At 43.2% G+C, this 12810-nt stretch overlaps 1 protein-coding gene across 3 annotated transcripts in view; it reads left to right on the forward strand.

Annotated features, from left to right (window-relative positions):
* GRIP1 (glutamate receptor interacting protein 1) overlaps positions 1-9464 on the forward strand; it is a 298768-nt gene extending 289304 nt beyond the window's left edge. For 2 of the 3 annotated variants that reach the window (XM_017871570.1, XM_017871572.1), the window contains 2 exons: positions 3318-3464; positions 7672-9464. In XM_017871570.1, coding sequence (XP_017727059.1) covers positions 3318-3464; positions 7672-7899 — 375 coding nt within the window. In that variant the 3' untranslated portion in view covers positions 7900-9464. The remainder of the gene's footprint in view (positions 1-3317; positions 3465-7671) is intronic. The other variant, XM_017871571.1, reaches the window with a different exon arrangement.
* The last annotated feature ends 3346 nt before the right edge of the window (positions 9465-12810 follow it).

Consider the following 12810-nt stretch of genomic DNA (forward strand, 5'->3'; position numbering starts at 1 on the left):
AAAAAAAAAAAATAAAATAAAATAAAATAAAATAAAATGAAAAAATCATTTTTGAGACAATTGGGGAAATTATGGACTAGGAAGTAGTGGCTATCAGGTAAGAAGAGTTGCTGCTGCCAGTGAATTGATGATGTGGAGGTTATGAAAGAAAGGGATCATATTTTTTGGAGGTGTATACTGAAGTATGTAGGAGTGAAATGACATGCAGACTGGTGTTTGCTTGAAAACACTCCCCCGAAGAAGAGAAAGATAGCTGAAGGAAGCATGGCAAACTCTTGATGGTTGTTGGATCTGAGTGGTGAATAGATGGGTGTTCCAACCTCTCTACTCTAGCATATGTATGAGATTTTCACCAAAAATATTTTCAGAAATCTCCTATCTGGCCTAAGGCAAAAACATAATTGTGGAGCAGCCTAAATATTCCTCTCTGCAATGAGTATTTATTAAGCAACTGTGTGCTAGGCAAGGAGAGAATGTGCCATGGCAAGATCTAAGCTTTGCTGTCAGAAGCCTTGATTTGAGCCGATTCACTGTTGCCATCAGTTTGATCCTGAGCAAGTTGCTATTTCTCTTTGAACTTGCATTTTCCTGTCTGTATATGATCTGCTCCACAAACTGGTAGAGACAGTAATATCTCTTTGCTTTCTAAACTGCTCGCTCAACTCCCACAGGCCTTACTAGCAAGAAGTCTAGCATCCCCTGTTGGAGGACCTTCCCCCTGTCTTCTTCACTGTCTGGGAATCTGGGTCTCCTCACCCCACAGGTAGGCAGGCCTGGCCCGGGTACCAGAAGTGCCCTCCCTCTCGTGGCCACACAGTGTCAACTTTGGAGCTTTGTCCTGCCTAGCTACTCTGTCATGAGACAGCCTTGCTAATTCCCAGCATGGCCTTGGGTGAGGGGTGAAGAGATGGCTGGAACCCCAGAATTAAATCTCTCTTAGTTCACACTGTCTTTCTCTGCAATGACTCATAAAGGGACAGGACATCATGACTGATCCTCAGCCTCATAAATTGCAGGGCAAGCCCTTTCTATCCGACAAAATACTAACCCCACTATGTGGCAGGTGCTGCCTTAGGGGCTCGAGATACATCCATGGGCAAAAAGGACCCCTACTCCCCTCAAGGAGCTGGGGAGTGGGGATCTGCCACAAACCTGAGCCCAGGCCACCAGCAAAGTCTTCCCCTCTCCCCCTGGTGAGTATTGCTTTGGAAGGTAGGGGTGTTCTCAACCACACGGTGTGAACCTAACCTACTTCTCCCCAAGCATCACCAGTGAGCATGTTAGATGAGCAATGGGTGGTGGGGCCAGTGCAGGGGTGCTGGGTGTTAACGAGGCTACACACACACATACAACCCCACACACCTTTTGTGTAGTAAAGTAGGGCTTACTACTTTATCCTTGTGTAACTTAGTGCAGACTGAGAAACCTTTATATCTGTCACCTCTTAAAATGAAGACTCTTACCCATCTTACAGAATCATTATGAGGATTAAATCAGATTTCTTCACTGGGCTATGCTCATAAAGGCTGTGTTTTGCTCACTGCTCTACTTTTTTTTTTTTCACTCAATCCTGTGAAATATATTCTCAGTCCCTAAAACAGTCCCTGAGGCATAGTAGTGTCCAGTATGCACACACACATACACACACACTCACATGCACACACAGTGATGGAATGAGCCTGCGAAGAGGGTCGTCTCAGGAAACATTAGCTCTGCAGATTCTCAGTCGGTCTAGGGTGGGTCTGAGACTGCATTTTCACCAGCTCCTGAGGGTGGCTTCTGTCTAGGAGGACACTGAAAGTGATGAGGCCGAGAGGTGCATGTTGAGTGGCAGGAGAGTGGAACCATTAGGCACGTGGTGTCTGGGGTCTGTCAGATACGTCCCCACCATTCTTACCTTTGTGACCTTGGGTGGGTTACATAACCCCAGTGAAACTGAATTTCCTAACCTCTAATATGGCAATAACCACTAGGACTGCCTGGCGAATAGTATTGACCCAATCAGCTTGACATTTTAGCCTCTGTCCAGTAAAATAAAAACCCACACACTGACCACTTTTGTATTGCCTTCAGAATGCCATAGCGCTCTGAAGTAAAATCACTGGATAGAAACAAAGATCCTTGCTTTAAGAGTTTTAACCTTCACATTTGCCCTGTATAGCTCTGATTTTGTTTTTTTTGTTGTTGTTGTTTTTTACTATTTTACAGTAATGTTTTCATGCTTTAGTTGGATTAAAATATATATATATATATATAATTACAGTAGAAAATTAAGCCTGACCATTGCTTGAAGTCTTTGTGGAGGGCATCTGGCACAGCTCGATAAAACCCGTGGTCCCCTCAAAGCATTAACTGAGCATCAAGTGCTGTGTGTGCTGCTGGGCACAATGCCCAGCACAGTGAGAGCTTGGGGACTGCTGCATATTCATGTGTGTGCCTCTTCCTCTTGTTCACTGCTGTTTCTGGCACCCCATGCTGTGCTTACAATATGGTAGGAGCTCAATAAATATCTGATGAATATACAAATGATTAGTATTATTTTGGCCGCAGATGAACACTCACAGGTGGTCAGGTGGAGGAGTGAGGGCTGGTGGAGGCATGAGGCTTTGGCCAGCTGTAGTTGGCCTCTCCTTAGGAGCAGAGAGACCCAGGGCGGCGGGGGGCCCGCAGCACTCAGGGTAGATGCCTTCAGTTACCAAATCAAACCCTAGACAAATGCTGAGGGAGTGAGTTAAGCCAAGGCACAGAGCAAGGTGTTGTCATAGAAACACATTCAGGTCTTTTACATAGTGTTCTGTGATGGTGCTCATTGGGGGTTCCAGAGCAAATAAAAGGATGAACTTCATGGTACTTGCCCAAAGAGAGGATACGCCGAGCACTGTGCTTAGCAGAGCACCAGGCAGGAGCGGGGAGGAAGGAAAAGCCTTTGGCTATTCCCTGACATCTCAGCAGTTGTAAAGGGCTGCTGCGGGCAGCTCCTCTGACCAGGGGTTGCCCCAGGAAAATAGTAGAAGCCAACCTGCCCTGGGGAAGTTCTCTCCTGTATCCCCCTGATGACGACTGCAAAGGAGGGGGGGAGGACCCAGACATTCCATTTCTCCTCGTTTTTCAGTTCTGGTTGGGACTTCATAAAGTCCAAGGATATTCTTGGACTAGGAAAAAAAGCTGCAGGATTGGTGCGGGGAGCTGACTGATGCTGATATTACAAATCCATGATGTGACTAAAAGTCATGTGAAAAGATTGATCATCAAGAAGTTGCAGAAGGAAAAGTCTCCAGCCCAGCTAAATGTTCCCATCCCATTTTCTCTCTCTTCAGGTGACCTTGTACAAGGACTCTGACATGGAGGACTTTGGATTCAGTGTAGCAGATGGCTTGCTGGAGAAAGGAGTGTATGTCAAAAATATTCGCCCAGCTGGGCCAGGAGATCTTGGTGGCTTAAAGCCATATGACAGGCTCTTACAGGTAAGACCTCAGGTGGAATTTTAATTCCTTGCAAGTAATTTGTCACAAGGAGCTTCCTCTACATCCTCCTGCATATTTGGGGTCCTTTGCTCTTTTCCCTTTCAGCCTTTGTCATCAAGATTATGGAATCAGTAGAAGCAAACAGCTGAATAAAGAATTTGCAGCACTGGTAAATTCTAACCCAGCCCCCAAAGTTCTGTGGTTTCTTATCAGTTTTTTTCAGCACTGAGCTCAGAGCCATCTTTCCCAGTCTCATGCTCATTTCTCAGACTCCACCCAACCACTGGTCACCTCCCACCATCCCATAGTAGTCCCATAAATATGACATAGTTATCCGACTCCAGGCATCACCAGTCTAGTCCTTCCTGCCACTCATCTTCTACATGACCTACAAGGCCCCAGGGATTTGGCCTCTCCTTACCTTGCCAGCATCTTGTCTTACCTCTTCATGCATGCATTCATTCATTCATTCATGAGACAGAGTCTCGCTCTGTCACTGGAGTGGAGTGGCGTGATCTCGGTTCACTGCAACCACCACCTCCTAGGTTCAAGACATCCTCCTGCCTCAGCCTGCCAAGTAGCTGGGATTACAGCTGCCTTCCACCACACCCAGCAAGACTGCAATTTGCTAACTAATTGGAGGGTTGATGACGGACCTTTTGAAGTTGATGGAAAGTTACAATCATTTTTCCTTTTTTTTTTGAGACAGAGTCTCACTCTGTCTCTCAGGCTGGAGTGCAGTGGCACGATCTCAGCTCACTGCAACCTCCACCTCCTGCATTCAAGTGATTCTCCTGCCTCAGCCTCCCAAGTAGCTAGGATTACAGGTGCATGCCACCATGCATGGCTAATTTTTGTATTTTTAGTAGAGACCGTGTTTCACCAGGTTGGCCAGGCTGGTCTCGCACTCCTGACCTCAAGTGATCCGCCCCCGTCAGCCTTCCAAAGTGCTGGGATTATAGATGTGAGCCACTGTGCCCAACCTCTTCATTTACTCTCTAGCTTCAGCTGGATTTGTTTCAGGAATGGTGTATGCTGCCACCTCCTGGCCTTTGCACCGGCTGTGCCCTGAGCTTGTGGCAGTTCTCTGCTAAACATGAACAGGCTCTTTCCCTGCTCCTTCCTTGACTTCAGGTCCCTGCTCACATGCTGCCACTTAAACCACTCTGTTTAAAAGGGCCTTTCCTGCCTCTCCATTCTTCACAGTGCTTCCTTGGTTCGCAGTACAGCCAGAGATGATGCTAGTTATTTGCTTATTCTGTGTTGCCCACTAGAATGTAACTCCATGAAGGCGGCGATTTTACTCTGCGCTCTATTCTCAGTTCCAAGAACAATGCTGTCAGATAAAAGTGCTCAGTACTGTGCAGCAGAATAGAAGCACATTGGCTCTGAGCCTTATATACTCTTCCCGTTCTCCGAATGCTCTTCTAATCCCTAGGCCTTACCTGCCTCACTCTGACTCAACTTTTTGGTCTCACATAGATCAGCAATTCCCATCCTTGATTGAAAAAATGGAATCACCTAGAGAATGTATCCCAATGTTCAGATCAAATGGCAGACCAATTAAACCAGTGACTCTAGGAGAGAGATACGGCATCGGTGTGTTTTTACACCTCCCCCAGTGATTCCAATGAGCAGCCCAATTGACAGTCACTCGTTTAGAGGACTTCCCTTCAAAGTCCAACTTCACCAGACTCCACCCAACCTCCTTTACCTCACGTCTGGACTAGGGGCCCCTCCTATATAGAATAGCAGCTTTTTCTTTTGGTAGAATTTACATGATTAAAACTTCCTGTTTGGAGGTTGCAGTGAGCTGAGATCACGCCACTGCACTCCAGCCTGGGCGCAGAGCGAGTCTCAAAAAAAAACAAAACAAAACAAACAAACCAAAACACCTTCCTGTTTCCTTGCATATACTCCCCAGCAGACTGTAAACTTTTTGAGAACAGGGATAGTACCTTATTCTCTCATTTACCATTATATGGTGTTTGATATCTCAGTATCTCTCACAATATCTGAAACCAAAAAGCTGAACCTTGCTTACTTAATATAGTAACATTGTGGTCAGGTAGAGTTTTATTTAGGAAAGCAGATTTCTGAGCTGATGTGCAGTTTTTGGGAAGGGCATTTTGCAGGAAAATGGAGCAGCTTGAAGTCAGTCTTAGCAGTGTACTCACCTGGAAACAGGCTGTCACCAAACAGCTAACTTTCAAAGCCGAAGGCCGCCACTGATTGGTTAGCTTTCAGAGATGTGTTCACTGAAGCATGTTGTCACTGATCAATCTGATAGTTTTGGAACAAGTCTGGTGATGATTTTTACTATGGCAATAGAGCAATTAGTCTTATCCTAGGAGTTTGGGGACACTTTGTTTTCCATAGACACGCTAATATTTGCTGAATGAATAACTATGGACAAGTTACTCACCCTCTATATGAGTGTCTTCCTAATCCATAAATTAGAGCTAGGCCTACTCTCATGGAAGCCGAGGCTGTAAAAGTAGACTACATTCAGATTATAAAGGGCCTTGAATCTGATGCTAAAGCTCTTGAACTTTATGCTGAAGGCATCTTAATTTCTTAGGCAGGATAATGATATAATTGGTAACATAGAAAGGCAATATTATTGTGGGTGTATCGGGGATGGGTTAGGGAAGGGAAGATCACGGGCAAGGAGACCAGGTAGGGGTAGGTAAGATAAGACACCTGTTTCAGAACTAATGAGTCTTTGATATTTTCAGCACATCGTGATAGCGCAGTCTGGGAAGCATTTGGTGGTTTGGATCTGTTGGTGAGGAGAGATGATAGAGCCAGAGTTAAAGATTTAGGATACTGAAGTGTGGGGTTTAGGACAAGTTGCCCTTGGTGGCTTTATAACAAAGAAGAGAAGAGAAGCAAGGATGTATTCTAACAATAACAAAATGTATGTATGTATGTATGTATGTATGTATGTATGTATGTGAGACAGAGATTCTCTCTCGTCACCTAGGCCGGAGTGCAATGGCGCGATCTTGGCTCACTGCAACCTATGCCTTCCAGGTTCAAGCAATTCTCCTTCCTCAGCCAGCTCCCGAGTAGCTGGAATTACAGGCACCCACCACGATGCCTGGCTAATTTTGTATTTTTAGTAGAGATGGAGTTTCACCATGTTGGGCAGGCTGGTCTCGAACTCCTGACCTCAGAGGATCTGCCCACCTTAGCCTCCCAAAGTACTGGGATTACAGGCGTGAGCCACCGTGCCTGGCCACAATAATCAAATGTAAAGGACAGGAAGAAATAAAGGCAGGAAAGGACTGAAAGCAAGCAGTTAAAATGGTAAAAGGATCAAAACAAAGTGGGGTTGTAGAACCAAGGAAGGAGAGTGTTAAGGGTGAGGAGCTGTCAGGAGTGGCAAATGCTAAACACCAAGGAGGATGCGAACTCCAGAACACTCCTGGATTTGACAAGTGGGGTCATTTGCCAGAAGTGCAATGTGTCGGGGGGACCTGAAAAAACTGAGGAGAGAATGGGAGGTCAAGGAGTAGAACCGGTATGTGGGTGATTGTAAAAACTTTTGTTGGTGAAGAAGGAGAAATGGAAGAAGATGGGTGCATGTATAAGCTGAAGAGAGGATAAGCTCATTTAAAAAAAAAAAAAATTTTTATTCTTTGTGGAGACAGGGTCTCATGTTGCCCAGGCTGGTCTCAAACTCCTGGCATCAAGCGATCCTCCTATCTTGGTCTCCTCAAGTGCTGCGATGACAGGTGTGAGCCACTGCACCTGGTGGAGCTCACTTGTAAGAGAGGTGGTTCAGCATCGTGATTCAGAGCACAGGCTTTGAGATCAGCCAGTTGGCCTGGGATTGCATCCTATGACCCTTACCAACTACTGATCTAAGGCAAAGCTCTTAACCTCTCTTTTCTCATCTGTAAATTAGGGATAATATTCAGCACTTGGAGCACCCCCACTGTGGGTGGGGCCACCTGCTTGGCATGAGGATAGGTAGATGTGTATGTCTTCCTTGCCCTTGAGAGTCTTACAATTTACTGGTAGACAATGGCAAGTGAGCCAGTGGCCATGTCACAGCATAGTCGGAGCAAGGATAGACCTCATGGTGCTCATTTTAGCACCTTCATGACTTCAAACAACTTGTTGCACCTGAAATGTTCCTCTGGGTTTTGGGAATTATGGTTACAATGATAATTCAAAATGGCTCTTCTTGACCTTTCAGGTGAACCATGTCCGAACCAGAGACTTTGACTGCTGCCTTGTTGTGCCCCTCATAGCAGAATCCGGGAATAAGCTGGACCTGGTTATTAGTAGAAACCCACTGGCTTCACAGAAGTCTGTAGAACAACAGAGTCTACCAGGAGATTGGAGTGAACAGAACAGTGCTTTTTTCCAGCAGCCTAGCCACGGTGGTAATTTGGAGACACGAGAACCCACTAATACATTATAGCAACGCTTTTTATAAAGCAGGACAAAAGACAATATCTACATGGTGCTAATAATCCCTTTAAGATTTCTGTGACATTTGAAGCACAGATAATCACGTGGCATTAACTGCAAGCACAGGGGTCTTTTAAATCTCTCTCATGGCTCATGTTCACTTCCCTTTTCAAGTTGAAGAGGTTTCTTTTTTGGTGACCACTATAGTACATGGTGGGCAATGCCCTGCCAGGCCCAATGGTAGAGAAAAATAGGCCGTCCCCCCAACGCTACAATTAACATCAGAGGAAATTTTTTACAAGTTCATCTTACTATCGCTTTTTAAAAAGAGAAACATCTGTTTGAAAATATTCTCTATGATGATTTCCTTAATTCACTTTGAAATCAGTTTCTTACTGTGAAGTCATTAATGTAAGAACTTGACCAACAAGGCTTTTCTTCTCATAGGCTGGCTCTACTAGGGGAACTAGTGTTTGGTAAACTGCTGGGACTGCCACAATGGGAGGGGTACAGGTATAAAATTAAGTTATCTTAAAATGTTTCAGCAATGATGCACGTAGGAGACCATAATAGGTGGTGGTAAATGTTTTGCCCAAGTATAGGAATGATTTTAACTAAGATGTATGCTATTCCCTATGCAACAAATTATCAAACAGGATATGTCTTGTGACCTGTTTTTTTTTTTAAGGACACATTTTTAATAGCTGAAAATCTCTGATAATGAATTAGAGGGTGTAGTAAACACGAGAATTAGTTATATTATCTTATTTTTAAAATTCAAGACTAAGAACTTAAGAATGAAGAGTCTATTAAAATGAGGTTCATCTTAATGATAGGCAAACCAAACTCATACTGCTTGACATGTTTTGAAAACTGGTAATATTGAGGGTGTACAGCACATGTACTTAAAAATGACACTGGGCTATCTTTTGTTCTGAGCCATGCCACTTACCGAAATTGTAAATACATTTTTCACAAATGCATTGCCAATTATTACCATCCCTCAAAGCAATAAATTGTGACAGTTGCTTTAAATGTTTGTCAGCAACTGTTTTCATTTGTTCAGATATTTTGAATAGCTACGCTAATAACTGTTATTTGGTGAATATAAAAAACTAGATCTGTATATTGATGGTAGACTCTCCATGTTGAAATAATTATTTTCCAAACGTTTTCATTTTGGTCAATAATTCAAACTACCACTTAGGCAAAGCATTCGAACACTGTGTCCTTTGTTTAAGGAAATAAAATCACCTTTCTTTTGTGCAAAAAAAATATTATTTCAATCACATTTCAGAACCGCCAGGGCAAGAAAGTATAAAGCAGAATCATGTTAAGAAAAAAGAAAAAAAGATCATGAGTCACTTAAATATGTATTTTTATTTGTAACAAACAAGTATTAAACTGTAAAGTATTTTTGTACAAATTTAATACTTTAATAGCATGGTATTTATCGTCTATGTATGGTTTTGGGGAATTCAAAATTGTTCAAATATTTGTATGGAAAAAATAAAACCCTCTACCAAATGGAATAAACAGTGATTTTAAAAAGCCAAATAAAGAGGACATGCATTATTGGTATTTTGAATATATTTCAGTGTTCTAGCCTGAGTCCTACACAATTTGTTTTGTTTTGAGATGGAGTTTCACTCTGTTGCCCAGGCTGGAGTGCAGTGGCACAATCTCAGCTCACTGCAACCCCTGCCTCCTGGGCTCAAGTGATTCTCCTACCTCAGCTTCCCAAGTAGCTGGGATTACAGGCGTCCGCCACCACACCTGGCTGGTTTTTGTATTTTTAGTAGACATGGGGGTTTCACCACGTTGGCCAGGCTGGTCTCAAACTCCTGACCTCAAGTGATTCACCCGCCTTGGCCTCCCAAAGTGTTGGGATTACAGGCATGAGCCACCGCATCTGGCCACAACGTTTAGTTTTGTATAATTTTCTAAAGGTGAAAGGTTTTCCTATCAACCTGAGAAGCACCACTGAAGAGTAGGAACCTGGGCATTGAAATTGAGTCCAGGTTTCATTTCAGGCTCCAGGCTCTAGTATGACATTTACTCACCACGAGTCAGCGTCTCTACCTGAAACTGAAGGTCATGTCTGTACCACAGGATCATTCGGAAGATGAGGAGTGAAATATATGAGAATGGGCTAAAAACACACACAGAAATACCTCCAAGACCAATGGTACATTTACTGTAGGTGACAAATATTGATCAAGTATCACAACATCCACCTCAGAGAAAATTACATGTATTCTATGAGATATATTTACATACACTGTTAAAATGTACAAACTTTAATTATGCTACCTTTAAAAATTCACATTCATTTTTATACAGTTGCATTCAGTGTGCCCAGGTTACATTCTGAAAGGCAGAGTATTTTCTAGCACGAGAGTCGTATGACCCAACTGACAATCTATTATTGCAAAAATCTAAGCAACTGTTCAAATTTTTATTGCACTCACCTCACTTCTGCATCAAGCGTGATGCTGAAGCCAATGAAATGTGTAGTTAGAAGAGATTTTGTGAATAAATGCAAATGAGAAGCTATATTTCATGTGAAAGATATTTCAGTTGTAACCAAAACTAAAATGAATCAACAATAGAAAATAGCTGTTAAAAACAAAAAAGCTCTCATGATTTCAGGTAGCACTTTTCAAATATAGTGACCAGGCCAAAGGAGGAGCTAGGGTTAGCCAGTAAGTTCCGAGTACCCCCAGTCCTCTTAAAAAGGGCAGTGACAAACTATGAAATGAAAGGGTTTGGGGCTATGCCACCGGAAGACTGGCAGAAGAAACTGGAGCTAAGTAGCCAGATGGGGCAGAAGAGACAAGGTCTGAAATATATGAGACTCAGGACTTATGAGCAGAGGTTCCAATGAGGTAGATTTCAGCTTAATATAAGGAAGTAATTTCCAACACTAGTGTTGCAAAGTGGTTTTCACCAAGCAGTCAAGACCTTTAGCATTGGAAATGTGTGTTCCACCAGTGACTGATGGGTGTTCAGCAAATAGTAAGCTGGGGTAGATGACCCTTGCAATTTTAAGATGCTGGGATGAAACATTATTTGCTTCCAATTTACATTTTAAAAAGGATACTAGAAGTATCCTCTTTCACTGAAATATTTTTTTTACATGACAGACCGGTAATGTGCCAGTACCATAACAAGGTTTGAGGGAGGCACATCTCACACGTGTGTGTGAACACCAATGCATCAGGCTTAGGAACTACAAAAGGATCCTAATGAAATCTGAGAGAATTTTGAATCAGGCCAGTTATTTGTATTTTGGCCAATAGTACATTTATAATATAAGAACTAGTGCTTTGGAATATTCAGTTACACAGTATTAGTTTCATTGTGTTTTTATGGAAAAAAGGTATTTTCAAGTTCTTCTTGACAATGTGAAGCTTTACCTGAGTCCTATACCCTGAAATACAGCCAGAGTTAAAGAAATTTTATTTCTATAAGGTTGTAGTAACACCCCTGCCCATCGCCTGCATGTTCCAGGAAGTGGCTTATTATAAAGAACCATCCTTCCCCAGGTGACTTAGATAAGACTCACAGGTGTTCATCTCCCTTCCCCCGTTTACTTATAACAAAATCAGACACAGACTGCCCTGAAAATTACCATTCTTTGCTTCATAAATGATTAGCTGAATTGCTTGTACTCACTGATCTAGGGAAAATACTAAGCTTCCTTCCCCAGGCTTTTGAACTTTGACCAACCCTCAATTTAGGCTAGCATACAACACCTCCTTAAGAGGCCCTCCTAAAAGTAATAGGACAAGAGTTAAAATTAATTAAATAAGCAGGGCGCAGTGGCTCAAGCCTGTAATCCCAGCACTTTGGGAGGCTGAGATGGGCGGATCACGAGGTCAGGAGATCGAGACCATCCTGGCTAAAACGGTGAAACCCCGTCTCTACTAAGAAAAATACAAAAAAACTAGCTGGGCGAGGTGGCGAGCGCCTATAGTCCCAGCTACTCGGGAGCCTGAGGCAGGAGAATGGCGTAAACCCGGGAGGCGGAGCTTGCAGTGAGCTGAGATCCAGCCACTGCACTCCAGCCTGGGCGATAGAGCAAGACTGTCTCAAAAAAAAAAAAAAAAATTAATGAAATAGAGAATACAAAGACAGTAAAGAAAATCAATGAAACCAAAAGTTGGTCCTTTAACAAGATTAAAATTCATAAACTTTTAGTTAACCAAGAAAAAAAGAAACTCAAATGACTAAAATCAGGAATGAAACAGAGGCTTTACTACCAGCCTTACAGAAATTTAAAAAACCATAAAGGAATACTATGATCAACTGTATGTCAGAAAATTTAAAAACAGCCGGGCGCGGTGGCTCAAGCCTGTAATCCCAGCACTTTGGGAGGCCGAGACGGGCAGATCACGAGGTCAGGAGATCGAGACCATCCTGGCTAACACGGTGAAACCCCGTCTCTACTAAAAAATACAAAACTAGCCGGGCGTGGTGGCCGGCGTCTGTAGTCCCAGCTACTCGGGAGGCTGAGGCAGGAGAATGGCGTGAACCCGGGAGGCGGAGCTTGCAGTGAGCTGAGATCCGGCCACTGTACTCCAGCCTGGGTGACAGCGAGACTCCGTCTCAAAAAAAAAAAAAAAAAAAAAAAAAGAAAATTTAAAAACATAGATTAAATGAGCTAATTTCTAGAGAAAAATTGTCAAAACTGACTCAAGAAGAAACAGAAAAGCTAAATACACCTATAACAAGTAAAGAGATTCAATCGGTAGCTTTAAAACTTCACATGCCAGGTACAGTGGCTCACACCTGTAATCCCAGCATTTTGGGAGGCCGAAGCGGGTGGATCACCTGAGGTTGGGATCCGAGACCAGCCTGACCAACACGAAGAAATCCTGTCTCTATTAAAAATACAAAATTAGCTGGGCGTGGTAGT

The sequence above is a fragment of the Rhinopithecus bieti genome, unplaced genomic scaffold (assembly GCF_001698545.2).
Source record: "Rhinopithecus bieti isolate Rb0 unplaced genomic scaffold, ASM169854v2 scaffold_5924, whole genome shotgun sequence".
In the NCBI taxonomy this organism is placed as follows: Eukaryota; Metazoa; Chordata; class Mammalia; order Primates; family Cercopithecidae; genus Rhinopithecus; species Rhinopithecus bieti.